General features: G+C 42.0%; 1 protein-coding gene across 1 annotated transcript; it reads right to left on the bottom strand.

The window, feature by feature from the left end:
• On the bottom strand, nucleotides 1–7,678 carry LOC126562981 (uncharacterized). The gene is made up of 4 exons (XM_050219588.1): nucleotides 7,480–7,678; nucleotides 4,398–4,550; nucleotides 4,057–4,320; nucleotides 1–642 (listed from the first exon to the last, which is right to left on the bottom strand). Exons 1-4 carry the CDS (start codon nucleotides 7,664–7,666, stop codon nucleotides 2–4), a joined length of 1,245 nt encoding a protein of 414 aa, XP_050075545.1. The 5' UTR covers nucleotides 7,667–7,678; the 3' UTR covers nucleotide 1.
• Between the last annotated feature and the right edge of the window lie 5,634 nt (nucleotides 7,679–13,312).

Consider the following 13,312-nt stretch of genomic DNA (forward strand, 5'->3'; position numbering starts at 1 on the left):
ACTACTTATTACTGGTACACGGTTGCTGCACGTAATCGAGACAAAAGCCCCGATTATCCACGTCCGTCGGTGCTTCGATCGAGTCGGTATGGAAGGCCAACCGGAATGGGCGTATCGTCGAGACGACCGTCCTTTCGACTGAGCTGACTTCCGCATTGAAAGTGCCACCGCAAATCTTGTCCTCACACGTGCTGGCCATCGGCAAACGGTCGGCAATCTTGGCGCACGGTACCATCAGCCAATCGTTCGTGCAAGAGTTGGGCGATCCCTGCGTGCCGCCGCCCACCATCGCCTGCACGATGCTGTTGCTGTTGCCCGACAGCGTGAAGGTTCGCGAACGGTTGCCCGGGACCGCGCCCGGGCACGCCGTGTACTGGATGCTGCAGAAGTTGCGCTCCGTTCGGATGCATATGCTGTAGTCCTGGTTCGAGAGTTGACGTCCATTGATTGGATCGAAGTTGAAGCTCTTGACCCGTCCGCTGACGCCCGTATGGTATTGCAGGCATCCCTGGTCCGCCTTCGCGATTGCACCGCAAGGGATCTGCGATATACGAACGCGCCAGGAGCGGGGAAAGCTTGGCCCGCTGGTGATGACGGTCAGTATGATGGGATTGCTCTGGCCCATTCCAGCATCTATGTACACTGAAACGGAAAATTATGAAAATCGGTTAACGTAACGTTGTGTCTACAAGATAACAAAACAGTCAGGCAATGCAATCATACTAAAACTAATTTTATGTGATGCGACGTATTTTTTATCACCTGATTATACTAAAATAAAGGAATTTCGAAGTTATAATCACTAGTTTGCTTAACTGTGAGGAATGATTAGATATATTCTTCTTGGATAACGTTCAGGATGGCATTTGGGATGGAATTGCCGTGTGTAGACCGGTGTCGATGTCAAACCTACCACCAGACCGCCTCAAAATGATTTGTTACAAAAATTTTACAATTTATTATGTTTGGTAGATTGTTTAAATTTTGTTTCTGTAGTGTTATGCTTGCTATTTCTTTCCTTTATTTAAAGAGGCTTTGAGCACCTGAGACTACAAACACCTCTCTTTCTGCTTGCTAATGCTGTCCATCTAATGGCTAGTTGTTATTATACTTTCTTGTAAGTGAGTAACAGTTCAGATGAAATTTGTTAGCATTTCCTTTATCCTTTAAAAATTATAATTTAAGAACAATATGCAATTTTTTTCAAAATATGCGTTTTTAACTAAACTACTATATAATCCTGGGGTTGCTTGGTGGTATAGACGACAGTGGCGCCGGTTTTCAAACGGCAGGACCGGGGTTCAAATCCCATCCGAACCGCTCCCCCGTGGTGATTGCTGATTATCTAACTACGTGGTATCGGCGGGTCTAGTAAGTCATATTCGATGGCCGGAGTGATCTTATAAGGTCGTTAAGCCAAGAAGAAAAAGATTGTTGAAAAACGAGACACGGCTTCTTTTGCCTTTTTCTGTGTAGCTTATTTTATTGCTAAGCACTTAGAATAACCAAAACATTAGCTCGCTGTTCGCGCACTTTTTTCGCTCGTGATTGATTTTCGACTGACTCGATCGTTCGCTAACTGATCCCAGGACAGGCTCGTTCTGCTCTTTTTTGATCCTTCTTATCTCTCTTCTTCTTCTTAGCGCCTCCTAACTGACAGGGCGTTAGGGACCTTATAAAGTTTCCAACAAAGTTATATGAACCTGAAGACCGCTTGATTGTATAATGTTCTTTCATTAAATCGTGCAGTAATGTTGTTGATGCTGATTTAAAAAGACCAAGGTATATTTATGGTATCGTTGACGTTATTAATTTTTGGTTGACTAATCTGTCGTTGTACCTGCCGATTTTGTATTACAGGCATTTCAAGTAGATATAGCTATTAAGATATGTCTTGATCATTCGTCATTGATTTTTTTTCTTTTATAATATTACGGCTTACCGCCTTATTGTCAGTCGTCAGAGTAATATTAACACTAGAACCACTGATGGGACTTTTTTGTCCCATCGCACTCGAAAAAGGTGTCTTATTCCGTTTGCCGTCGTGACAACTCATTGAGATTTCCTGTTTTTTCTTTTATTTTTAACGATCTTTCGAATGCATCAATAAAAATTTGTGCATCCCATATGATAGTTTAAAAAATCATTTCCATCCTAGAACCGCCATATAGGACATTTTTCTCCCATAGGCAAAATACGTTGAGAAGGCTGGTATCCCTGCTGTGAACGAGTGACGGATGTACATCTGCAAGTCTGGAAACACTGACGTGTACCCGTTTTCGTTACAATGCATGTAAATACGAATAGAACAATTAAAAATGCGCGAAAGTATTAAACTACATGCTTATTTTTTCGCTATCATCTATCGGCTAGAAACAATACGGCACAGGACCGTCATAAATAATTATAAATAAATAAATCTATCGGCTATTCTATATAAGCACCATTTTGATACCCTCTACCGCAATTGTAGTGGTAGCACTGAGGGCCCCTATCCCCCGCTCTCCACCCAAAGCATCAACTGCTGGCCATGGCGTATTGGGATCCCCAGGACAATATCCAAACAAGTTGCTTGGTCGCCGTGTTTGCTGTCGCAGCGTAACCAGTTTGCCTGGTGCATTTAGGACATAGAAAATCAAAGCCTGATACTTTGTCTTTTCACTACTCGATCAAGTACGGAGTTGATGTAGTTGACCGAATGTGTAGAAAGTTTTCCGTGAAAAGTACTAGTCGACCTGTTTGCTCATAATTTATTATTCTGGAATTCGCGGCAATTAATGCTTGGGTCTTGTAGAAAAAACTTACAAAAGGAAAGATATCCAACCGCGATTTTCTTTTCAAGCTAAGCGAAGAACTTGCCAAAGGGTACGTTGAAAATGAGAGCGTCAAAGCTAACTTGCTTTTGTCGGGAGCATGTGCTGGAGGTTCTCGTCGACGCTGCCAGGTTCAAATGTCTTGTCACGAGGGCAAAAGTGCTGACGAATGTTTCACATGCAATAGACCAGTTTATAAAAAATGTACTACAAGTGTTTCTTACGTATGCGTTTCATGTGAGCTAGGTTCTGATGAAACAATGTAATACTTTTGAACCCACAGATGTATTATAGATGCTTTAAATAATTCAGCTAGGCGTAACTTTTGCTTCAGAAGCTTTGTCCTCTTCTTTTGGCAATATAAAGCTGAATTGACATCAAATTTTTGTTATGTTTCTAAAGGGAGTTACAGGCGCCCGCGTAGACCCAAACAACTTAGAACAAAAGATTTGTTTTATTATCATAAAAACCCTACTTATCACTTGATTGTTTAAATAATTTATAGCTCTAAGCCTATATTTACTGTCATTCAACCCTGTTAGGAATAATTATAAGCGTTTATCACTAAAAGTCCTATAATTTTATATTTATGTAATAAAGAAAACTGGCCTTAATATCCTTGGTATGCGGTTTTTGTGATTTCAATTCGATTTTTTTATTATTGATTGGATTGCTAATAAAGCTTTATTATACCAAATTATGATGTTTATTAACTCTTTTACTACCAGAAACCCTTAGGTAAAAATAAACATGTCTTAATATGCATACATAACAAATGGGACAAATTTGTCCCATATAGCGGTTCTAGTGTTAAGTCATTTACTTTTTTTTTGGTGATCTTGATAATTTAAAGAAAATTTCCAAAAGACTGCTGAAAGATCACAACATTACAATTCTGAACGGCCTATCCAAATCAAATCAGTGATTCAAATCATTTCAACAGTTAACTAGCTTGCTCTTTGAAATTTGAATACAGTGACAATTGCCCAACAATTAATTCTTCTAATCAATATTGATACTCGTTGAGACTAATAAAAACCAACGCAACTGTCGAAGTTTGTTGTTAGGTATGCCTTAGAGTTGTGAAGATATTTTATCTTTCACATGATTTTGATCACAAAAACTGCCAACGGCTCCATCTATCGTATAATGTTCGCTAAAGGTGCTTCCAATGTTGGGACAGTATAATGAACCGACGATGCTTAAGCCTTATAAACTCCCCCATCCCTTGGAAGCTACTTACTGTGTTCTCCCGTTGCACTGCCGCAAATGGTCGGAGCAGGACTTCCACCCGACACAAGAAATTGATCCGTGTTACAGATATGATTCACGATCTCGGGTCCATTAAGCGAGAAGTGGTCAAAGTCCAGCCGAATCTGGCAAATGTCCGGATGCATTTTCAAGATTGTCAACTGGCAGCTACCCGTTCCATCCGTACTGTCCGGATGGTTCGGATTGACAAAGTAGGTACCATTTTCACGTACCACTCCACCACACGATGCCATAACTGTCGAAAGATGGAAAGCATAAGCTGTACCAGTGCGCCCAGTATGCATCCGTGTAGTAAAGAGGTATTCTACTCACAGATACAGCACGTCCCGTATCCACCGGCACAGGGTCCGGCCGGAATGCCACCACGCAGTACGCACTCGTTGTTGGGCTGGCAGGATCCATACTCACCGGAAGCGGCCGAACACAGTCCTTGACCCCACTGGTAGACGGTAAATATTGGCAAAACTGTGGGAAGGAAAAGCGATTTGAAAACACTACAGTATAGTATATCCAGCCGTTTGACGTCATTCCGTGTGCTTCGCCCTTTGGGGGGAGGGGGGGCGGACGATGTTGGTGCGTAGTTGGGTGAGAAGTTTGAGAAAACTTGCAGCCGAGTGCGATCGACGCGCGGTGATAAAATGGCCTCGGTATGATGGCTTGTCGGATGCAAAGGTTTGACTAATGACGGCAAATGCTACCGAAGCGGAAGAACCGCGGTATAATGGGAGCATTGACCCGAATACCGTATTTTAATTGCATTTTTTTGTTGCTTTTGAAGCTGATGGCGGCTAGAGAAAAGCGTTAACTGTGGACGTTTAGGTAGGATTGAAAAAGCGATAATATTTGCAGATAGTACGTTGATGCGATATTTGATTACCGAAACGTATAGATATTATTTCATTAAATTTAAACTATTTTCTCTACGTCTGAAAAATGAACAAAAACTTTGACCAATGAAAATTCATTTGAATATAATTAGTTTGAGTAGACAAATAGAACATGAAACAGTTAATCACACACACTTCACATAGTTTTCTAAAAGCGCAAAGTTGAGGGTTATACAAAAAAAATTGACATATTTGTCAATGCTTGTGATAGTTAGTTGAAGATCTTTTAAGGATGATGATATACTCGAAATGAACAAGACACCTGTTCGGATCTACCTTTTACCATTGTGATAAAAACAGGATAAAATTATTATCATCCGATTATTAGATGAACTGCCGAGGCTGTAGTGACATTGTCTTTACGCACGATCATGTTTCTAAGCTAAGCGTAAATTAAAATCTAACAAAGTCTGTAACGGCGGTCCAAGCACTCTACAAAGTGTAGCGCCAAAAAGGAGAAAAATTAATCAGACTTAAAATTGCAAACAGTTTTTACCTGTTTTGATCATATTCTCCTCACATGTTTTGACCGTTTTGGTTATTGTAACAGTCGTTTTAAATTTCATTTATTTATTTTAGTAAGACGGCTCTACGCCGTATTGTCAACAGTCATTTTAATTATTTGTAATTTTTCATTAAATTTCATATGATTTATTTGATTGTTTTAATACTAACTCAGTGTTTATTTGATTTCAAAACAAAAACAGAATTGAAATATCAAGAAAGAAATTGTAAAAAGTGGTAGAAAGCAGTATTTTCATAAGCAGATATAATAATGGTCCAATTGTCTCAAACATCATTGTAAATAAAACACTCATAAAGATCATTTCACATGCTTATCAAAGGAATACAACATAAAATATTGGATTGAAAAATGATCCACTCATTTCGCATAACAGAATCAGCACGATTTGATTCGTCTGGCTGTAGAACGTTTCAATTACGCAGAAAAATCTCGCTACTTATCCATGTGTATGTGTGTCACTCTTGGCTTGAGTTGTCGGTCTAAGCTTTCGAGGGATGCTGAAATATAATAAAAAAGCTACCATCGTTCCTATTGCACGTTTATCAATGATCCTGTCGCAGTTCTTTACCGTCGCTTAAAAATCCCCTCAACAGACACGGTGCGGATGGTGAGCGAAGCATCAAATGAACTTTTTAATATTCAAAACCAAATTCAACCAATGTTGAGCTGCCGGAGCAAGAAGATTTTAAGCTGTGGCTTTCTTGTCCTCGCTCTTTGTAAGCACACGTCTTGGCTTCTTTCCTTTTTTCGGAAAAGCGGAGGGATTTTGCCAGCTTTAAAAGCGCTGGCGTTTCGCACTGATCCCGACGATGGTGAAGCCGTTGCGTTAAGTGAACGATACAACGCTGCATGTGCTCAAACTCGCATCCCAGAGCGATGTTACAGTCGTGCTGGATCGTACGGGCTAGTGTTGTTTAGTTAATTAAATTTGAACCAATCTGCCAGACGAAGAAGCTTGGTCCGGCATGCTGGAGGATCAATGCCCCCCCTGGCAGCAGTAAATGGTAAGTCTATTTTTTAACCTACCGAATCACTAGTGCTGCTGGGAAAAAAAGACATGGAGAGGGTCGAAAATATGTTGCTATTCGGTCGAACGGTGTTTGGCCTGCGTGTTTAATGAAGGAGCCAAAGCGTAAGCAGCATTCCACCACCATGCTTCTCCCGCTGTGCACAGGACGTCGGTGCTATTGCACAGAGTTATGAATATTGAAGCACAAGTGCTTCCCTCTCACGGGAACCAGAGCGAATGCTGGATTCGATCCTTCCGACACTGCACGTACACGGTTGAGTGAAAGCTCCTACAAAAAATAACTTCCACAAAACAAGCAGCATAGAATGTCCTTCCGATTTTTTGGTTGTTTGCGTGTGCCTGTGTGTGTTTTCGTCTTGTCCATCGTTCACTCGATGGATGTTTGGTAAACTGGAACCGATGAACGTGTTTGCAATACGTAACCGAAACGTTTAAAGGTTCTACTCAGGGGCAACATTCACATCAGCTAGAGTGAGGAATCACTTCACCAGCCTCGGTGCCTTGCGGGGCTAGACTGTTTTAGTCTTGATTACATTGACCGGATGATACGAGAGTAGATAAAGTCATTCATCGAATATTCCAAGGACGCCGTTCGACGGCACGCTAGCGCCATCATGTCCGGGTTTATGTGTCAAGTGGCACATGCCGAGCAGTTAGCGAGTGCTTGGAAAGCTGCGCTAGAACGGCGACGATTGTTTTCCGACACATTATTCTCTGGCAAAAGGATAATGTCCGCATTAATCATCCTTGACTCGATGTTTGCCTTCTTGTTCTATGTTTGCTCATCATTCGTTACCCTTTTTATTTGTGTGCGTTCGCAAAGAAGCTAGTAGAAGGAGTTTTTCACATATTTTCAACATAATTCTTTTTATGGGAAGACATTCGACCTGGCTACAATTTCTAGCGCTAATACATGAGTAGATATTTCTCGTCAGGTTGTTGGATCCTTACATCGCGTATCCCGTCGGTTTGCTATCTGCCTGCTGGCAAGCGATCTTTGCGCACGGAACTCTTGCTCAAACACGTCCGCTGTTGTGTATTGCACGAGCAGATGAAACACTAACGTCTGCACTAAAACCACAAACATAATTCTTTTATGAAAATCATTACACGAAAGCTGGCACACGGTTAACGACATGATGCTGTTGCACTGTTTCACTTATGTAAAGAAATAAGAACACTCCACAATTTCACCAAAACTTAATGCTACAACATGAACTATCTCGGAATACGAAAATATGTACTTCAAAATGACATCTTTCAAGCACATACAGCGAAAAGTTACGTGCACTTCATGGACGGTTCAAAGTGACTGCGGTACGATGGTAAACGTGTTGCTTTATTTATCACTTCGTTGTACAGTGTACTGTTCAACCTGTCCCTTTTGTTACGATTCGCTTCGATTCGTGCGTAATGGTTGTTAAACTATCACCGTCACCGTCTAAGCGCAGATGTAACTGAGCATTGTTATTTGATTCCTACGTTTTTATCTTTGCATATTTCTACGCGGTGAATGTTTTGATTTCTTTTAAGCTTTTCTTCGCGTGTTATGTACAAAACCGTAAATAAAATTGAATATAATCTGCATCATAGATAATTGTTTTAGTAATTAAAAATGTTAAAATTGAAACTATAATGTACTATATTCTTTATGAATTGAGAGCGGCAACAATGCAAACAGTAACAGGTTGGCTGATAAGTCCCCGGTCTAACAAAGAAAAACACTTTTTTTTGTCAAAATTCGTTTTTATTATTCAACATAGTTCCCTTCAAGATCGATACAACGATTATAACGACCTTCCAATTTTTTGATACCATTTTGGTAGTACTCCTTCGGTTTTGCCTCAAAATAGGCCTCAGTTTCGGCGACCACCTCTTCATTGCAGCCACATTTTTTCCCTGCGAGCATCCTTTTGAGGTCTGAGAACAAGAAAAAGTCGCTGGGGGCCAGATCTGGAGAATACGGTGGGTGGGGAAGCAATTCGAAGCCCAATTCATGAATTTTTGCCATCGTTCTCAATGACTTGTGGCACGGTGCGTTGTCTTGGTGGAACAACACTTTTTTCTTCTTCATGTGGGACCGTTTTGCCGCGATTTCGACCTTCAAACGCTCCAATAACGCCATATAATAGTCACTGTTGATGGTTTTTCCCTTCTCAAGATAATCGATAAAAATTATTCCATGCGCATCCCAAAAAACAGAGGCCATTACTTTGCCAGCGGACTTTTGAGTCTTTCCACGCTTCGGAGCCGGTTCACCGGTCGCTCTCCACTGAGCCGACTGTCGATTGGACTCAGGAGTGTAGTGATGGAGCCATGTTTCATCCATTGTCTCATATCGACGCAAAAACTCGGGTGTATTACGAGTTAACAGCTGCAAACACCGCTCAGAATCATCAACACGTTGTTGTTTTTGGTCAAATGTGAGCTCGCGCGGCACCCATTTTGCACAGAGCTTCCGCATATCCAAATATTGATGAATGATATGACCAACACGTTCCTTTGATATCTTTAAGGCCTCTGCTATCTCGATCAACTTCATTATACGGTCATTCAAAACCATTTTGTGGATTTTTTTGATGTTTTCGTCGGTAACCACCTCTTTCGGGCGTCCACTGCGTTCACCGTCCTCCGTGCTCACCACGTTTAAATTTTGCATACCAATCAATTATTGTTGATCTCCCTGGGGCAGAGTCCGGAAACTCATTATCAAGCCAAGTTTTTGCTTCCACTGTATTTTTTCCCTTTAGAAAACAGTATTTTATCAAAACATGAAATTCCTTTTTTTCCATTTTTTTCACAATAACAAAAGTTGCTTGACAAAAGACGCTCTGTCTCACAAACTAATTGACATACAGACGTCAAATTTTGACACGAATCATTTGAAGATTGGTGCTATATGAAAATAATATGCATTTAATACTAGCGGCGCCATCTATGTGTCAGACCGGGGACTTATCAGCCAACCTGTTAGCTTAAAAATAATTCCCACTTTAAGTCTCACTCTTGTGGAAAAGATTGAATTATTTTAACAAAAAAACTTTTCCATCGTCGTGTCGCACTGCAAAAACAATTCATCAAAATGTGCTCGTGCCCTTTGCCACTTGTCACTGGCGTGAGTTAATGATCAATAGATAATGAAAAGTAAACACTCTGTTGCACAACGGCGGCCCGGATGAGAGTGAAAGAGCCAAAGCACACGCGTACGGTGTGATGCGCTCAGCTGATAAAGAAGAAAATTGCACTTTCCAACAACAATGACACAATTATGCCGACCGACCAGTGTAAACGGGGGGACGATGAGCGCCCGGTAGCCACCGAAAACAAAAGGGTCCTTACCCCTCTGGCCTTCCTTATCCAACAACAGAGGCGCGCGTTGGCCGGGAAGTAGTACAATCGTGTTGATGTTTAATTTACTTCCACGTTCCAGTGCTCGGCCAGGTTTCGTTGCGCTATTGCGACAATAATTTCACTGACCATGCACGAGCGCCATCATGCATCAGTGCCGGTACAGGAAGCATCAGTAACGCGGTGTCTTTGAGCGTGAGTCTGATGAGTATCATCGACCTGATTAAACTGTCCGGGTGAGCCCAGGTGTTGAGCGAAAGTGCGAAAATGTCACCCCAAAAATCACCGTTGGGCCGTTGTGCTTTGTTTAATCAACCTCCGGAATGCATTCCGCTTCGGTGCTTTAGAAGAAGGGAACTTCCTTCCTTCAGCAAAGGGAAGATTTGTTGCATAATGTTGGCCGACCCTTCGCAGAAGCCAAGTGTTCATCCAGCGAATTGGTGAAATGAAACTGAAGCTTCTTCATTTCCCGAGTCTTCGACAATACTATCGCAGGATGGGAGGGTCGTTCTTGATAACCGTCACTGACAGCTCCGACCGGCTTGCTTACTGCTGTTCAATGAGCCGTCACCGAGGCCATGCTCGAGATGGCAGTGAATTGTTGTGGGCCATCAAGCCATCAAGAATAGTTTGCGAAAAGGGGAGTGTGGTAATGTGGACGGAAGAGATATCGATGCTCACACCGGAAGTAAGTTGTGTTGAAGCGTAAATAATTTGTGGCTCATAGCTGCTGGGAAGTGTTACCGGAGCGCGCTGTGGTTATGGATCGACAGTTATATAGGAGTCAATCGACGACGGGTTGATGATGTAGGCTAGCTGACGAAGATAGTACCAACAGTTGCCTCCGAGAGAAAGACCAGCTTTATGAACTATCATTTCGCTTTCACTATCAAGTTTATGAAGCATTCTGGAAGCCATAAACTGCCGGATGGTAATGTGGAAATCTTTGACATTTAAATGTTTTAAGGCTTATAAAGTAGAATGTTTTGCTTTCATTGAATGTAAAACACTTTCTGGTGCTTGAGAAAACATTTCCACATGCCAAATTTTATACATACTTTTCAATAAAAAATGATTAGTAAATTAATATAAAAATAATAAAGAAAATCTGTCACATAAACATTGCTATTAAATCTACATACTACCTATTTCAGTAGGTGTAAACGTTTCGTTTCGGTGGAGTACTCATATCGTTTTTAAAGAAACGTTACATATTTTAAGCCCAGCTCAAATGTCATTTCTTTTACTCCTGTCAATTGTTACTCGTGGTTATTGCGCAATGGGTAGCATTATCAAACGGTTCCAGTTTCGCACTTTGAACTTCATCCATCATTCACTTTTTAACCTCGTTAAACTGACATTTATGTACAATGCAAACGGTTGCAAGATCACTGTGTACAGGATGTGTGCCAATGTTTACAACTCGTTGATTTGTGAGTGATATAATTTTACATGTCACGCCCTGTGGTTGGCTTGTCGGGATGACACGTTTATTGTTAGATATGAACTGCTGCAATCACGATGCTTGAGATTGCGTGAAGGAAACAAGTATTACGACACTGTTTTGGGGAGCGAATTATTCAGGAATTGTTGTTTTGGTTTTATATGTAACTTGCAGAGTGTTTGGTCACAGAGCATTCATAGTAATTTCTTATTCTTGGTTTAACAACTAGACGTGCTGATGCCGAGTAGTTGGAATCGCGGTTCTGCTCCCTGAAACCTCCATATTTATTTCACAGCAATTGATCATTTGTTACTGTTTTTTACAATTACTATGACAATTTATTATTACTGTTGTTGTTATAATTTATTAAAACTGTTCACCTCACGGGCTCACCATGCGGCAAATCTTGGAGAAGATGGCTGAACAGCAGTTGAGCACGTTCCATCTCTTCATAGATTTCAAGGCCGCATATGTTAGCATAGTCAGGGTAAAACTCTACGAGGCCATGAGCTCTAGTTAAAATGACCATGATCAACGTCACATGCCAGGTGAAGGTGGATGGAAAACCCTCAGGGTCCTTTGCTACCACCAAAGGCTTGCGTCAGGGAAATGGACTCGCCTGTCTCCTTATCAACTTGGCGCTAGAAAGGGCTATCCGTGACTCGGAGGTGGAAACTTCTGCAACCAGCTTCTGGCATACGCTGATGATATAGGCATCATTGGTCTGCGGCTCTCCCAGGTAGCATATGCCTACCAAAGGATCGAGCAGGCAGCAGAAAACCGCGAAATGCAGATTAAAAAGGCAAAGACCAAATTGATTGTGGCACCATCAGTGGCCCTGCTAAGAAATCCGGAACTACGTGGGGGTGATGTACGGATAGGTGACCGCAAATTTGAAGTCATCCAAAACTTCACCTGTCTCGGGTCAAAAGTCTGTACCGAAAACAGCATAGAGACCGAGTTGCGCGCTAGAATGCTTGCGGACAGCCGGTCATTCTACAGCCTGAGGAAACATTTCACCTCAAAAAACCAGTCGCGACGGTCGAAGCTGGGACTGTATCGTACCTTTATAGTCCCAGTACTCACATAAGCCTCTGAGACATGGACGCTGTCCAAAACAGACGAGGTCCTCTTAGCTGCGTTCGAGAGGAAGATGGTCAGAAGGATCGTTGGCCCAGTATGTGTGGAAGGACAATGGAGGAGCCGCTACAAGAACGAGCTGTATGAATTGTATGACGACCTCACCTTCGTGCAGCGATTAAGGCTCGCCAGGCTCCGATGGGTTGGCCATGTTACACGCATGGCGCCGGACGACCCAGCTCAAAAAGACCTTTTAGGCCGTCCACACGGACAGAGGAGTCGTGGTAGGCCTAGATTGAGGTGGGAGGAAGGCGTGGAATAATCCGCCATCAAAGCCGGGATAACAGATTGGCGGACGACGGCGCGGTACCGTGTGCGATACAGGACTCTGCTACGACAGGCCAAGACTGCAAAGCGGTTGTGGCGCCTGGTAAAGCAAAGCAAAGCCTCACGGGCTGTACAATTGTAATTTTAATCTCTTTTAAAAAAATAAAAACTATGGTAAACTGAAGGAGCCAGAATAAAAACTAAGCCAGGATCGAAGAAAAAAAATTAGATAGAAGTATATTAAGAAGTAAAAGAAGAAGCGAGCCTAGAGCGGAAAGAAGACAGAGAGATGTCAAAGTCAAAACGGTCATAAAAAGGATTGAAATGACGGATACAAACTAGGTGTTAGGAAGGAAAATGACAGTTGGGGAACTGACGTACGAGGGACAGCTGTCAGAACAATGGTTGGGACAGGTAGCTGTCAAAGATGGGTCAACCCGGCAGTAGCGAGATAAACGGGGAATAGGTGGCACCGTTTTAAAGTTTTGGACAAAATAAATAACTAAAACCATCACCAAGTATTCTCCGTGCTATTCACTTGGAAGTTGTGACAACATAAAAGCCTTTAAAACGGTAAAAAAAAGG

This window comes from Anopheles maculipalpis, chromosome 3RL, assembly GCF_943734695.1.
Source record: "Anopheles maculipalpis chromosome 3RL, idAnoMacuDA_375_x, whole genome shotgun sequence".
NCBI classification, from domain to species: domain Eukaryota; kingdom Metazoa; phylum Arthropoda; class Insecta; order Diptera; family Culicidae; genus Anopheles; species Anopheles maculipalpis.

Coding starts and splice junctions, on each gene's coding strand:
- LOC126562981 (XM_050219588.1), bottom strand. CDS start 7,666: ATGTCGTTAACCGTGTGCCAGCTTTCGTGTAATGATTTTCATAAAAGA. Junction 4,551..7,479: donor AAACCGACGGGATACGCGAT/GTAAGGATCCAA, acceptor TCCTTCCCACAG/TTTTGCCAATATTTACCGTC. Junction 4,321..4,397: donor ATACGGGACGTGCTGTATCT/GTGAGTAGAATA, acceptor ATCTTTCGACAG/TTATGGCATCGTGTGGTGGA.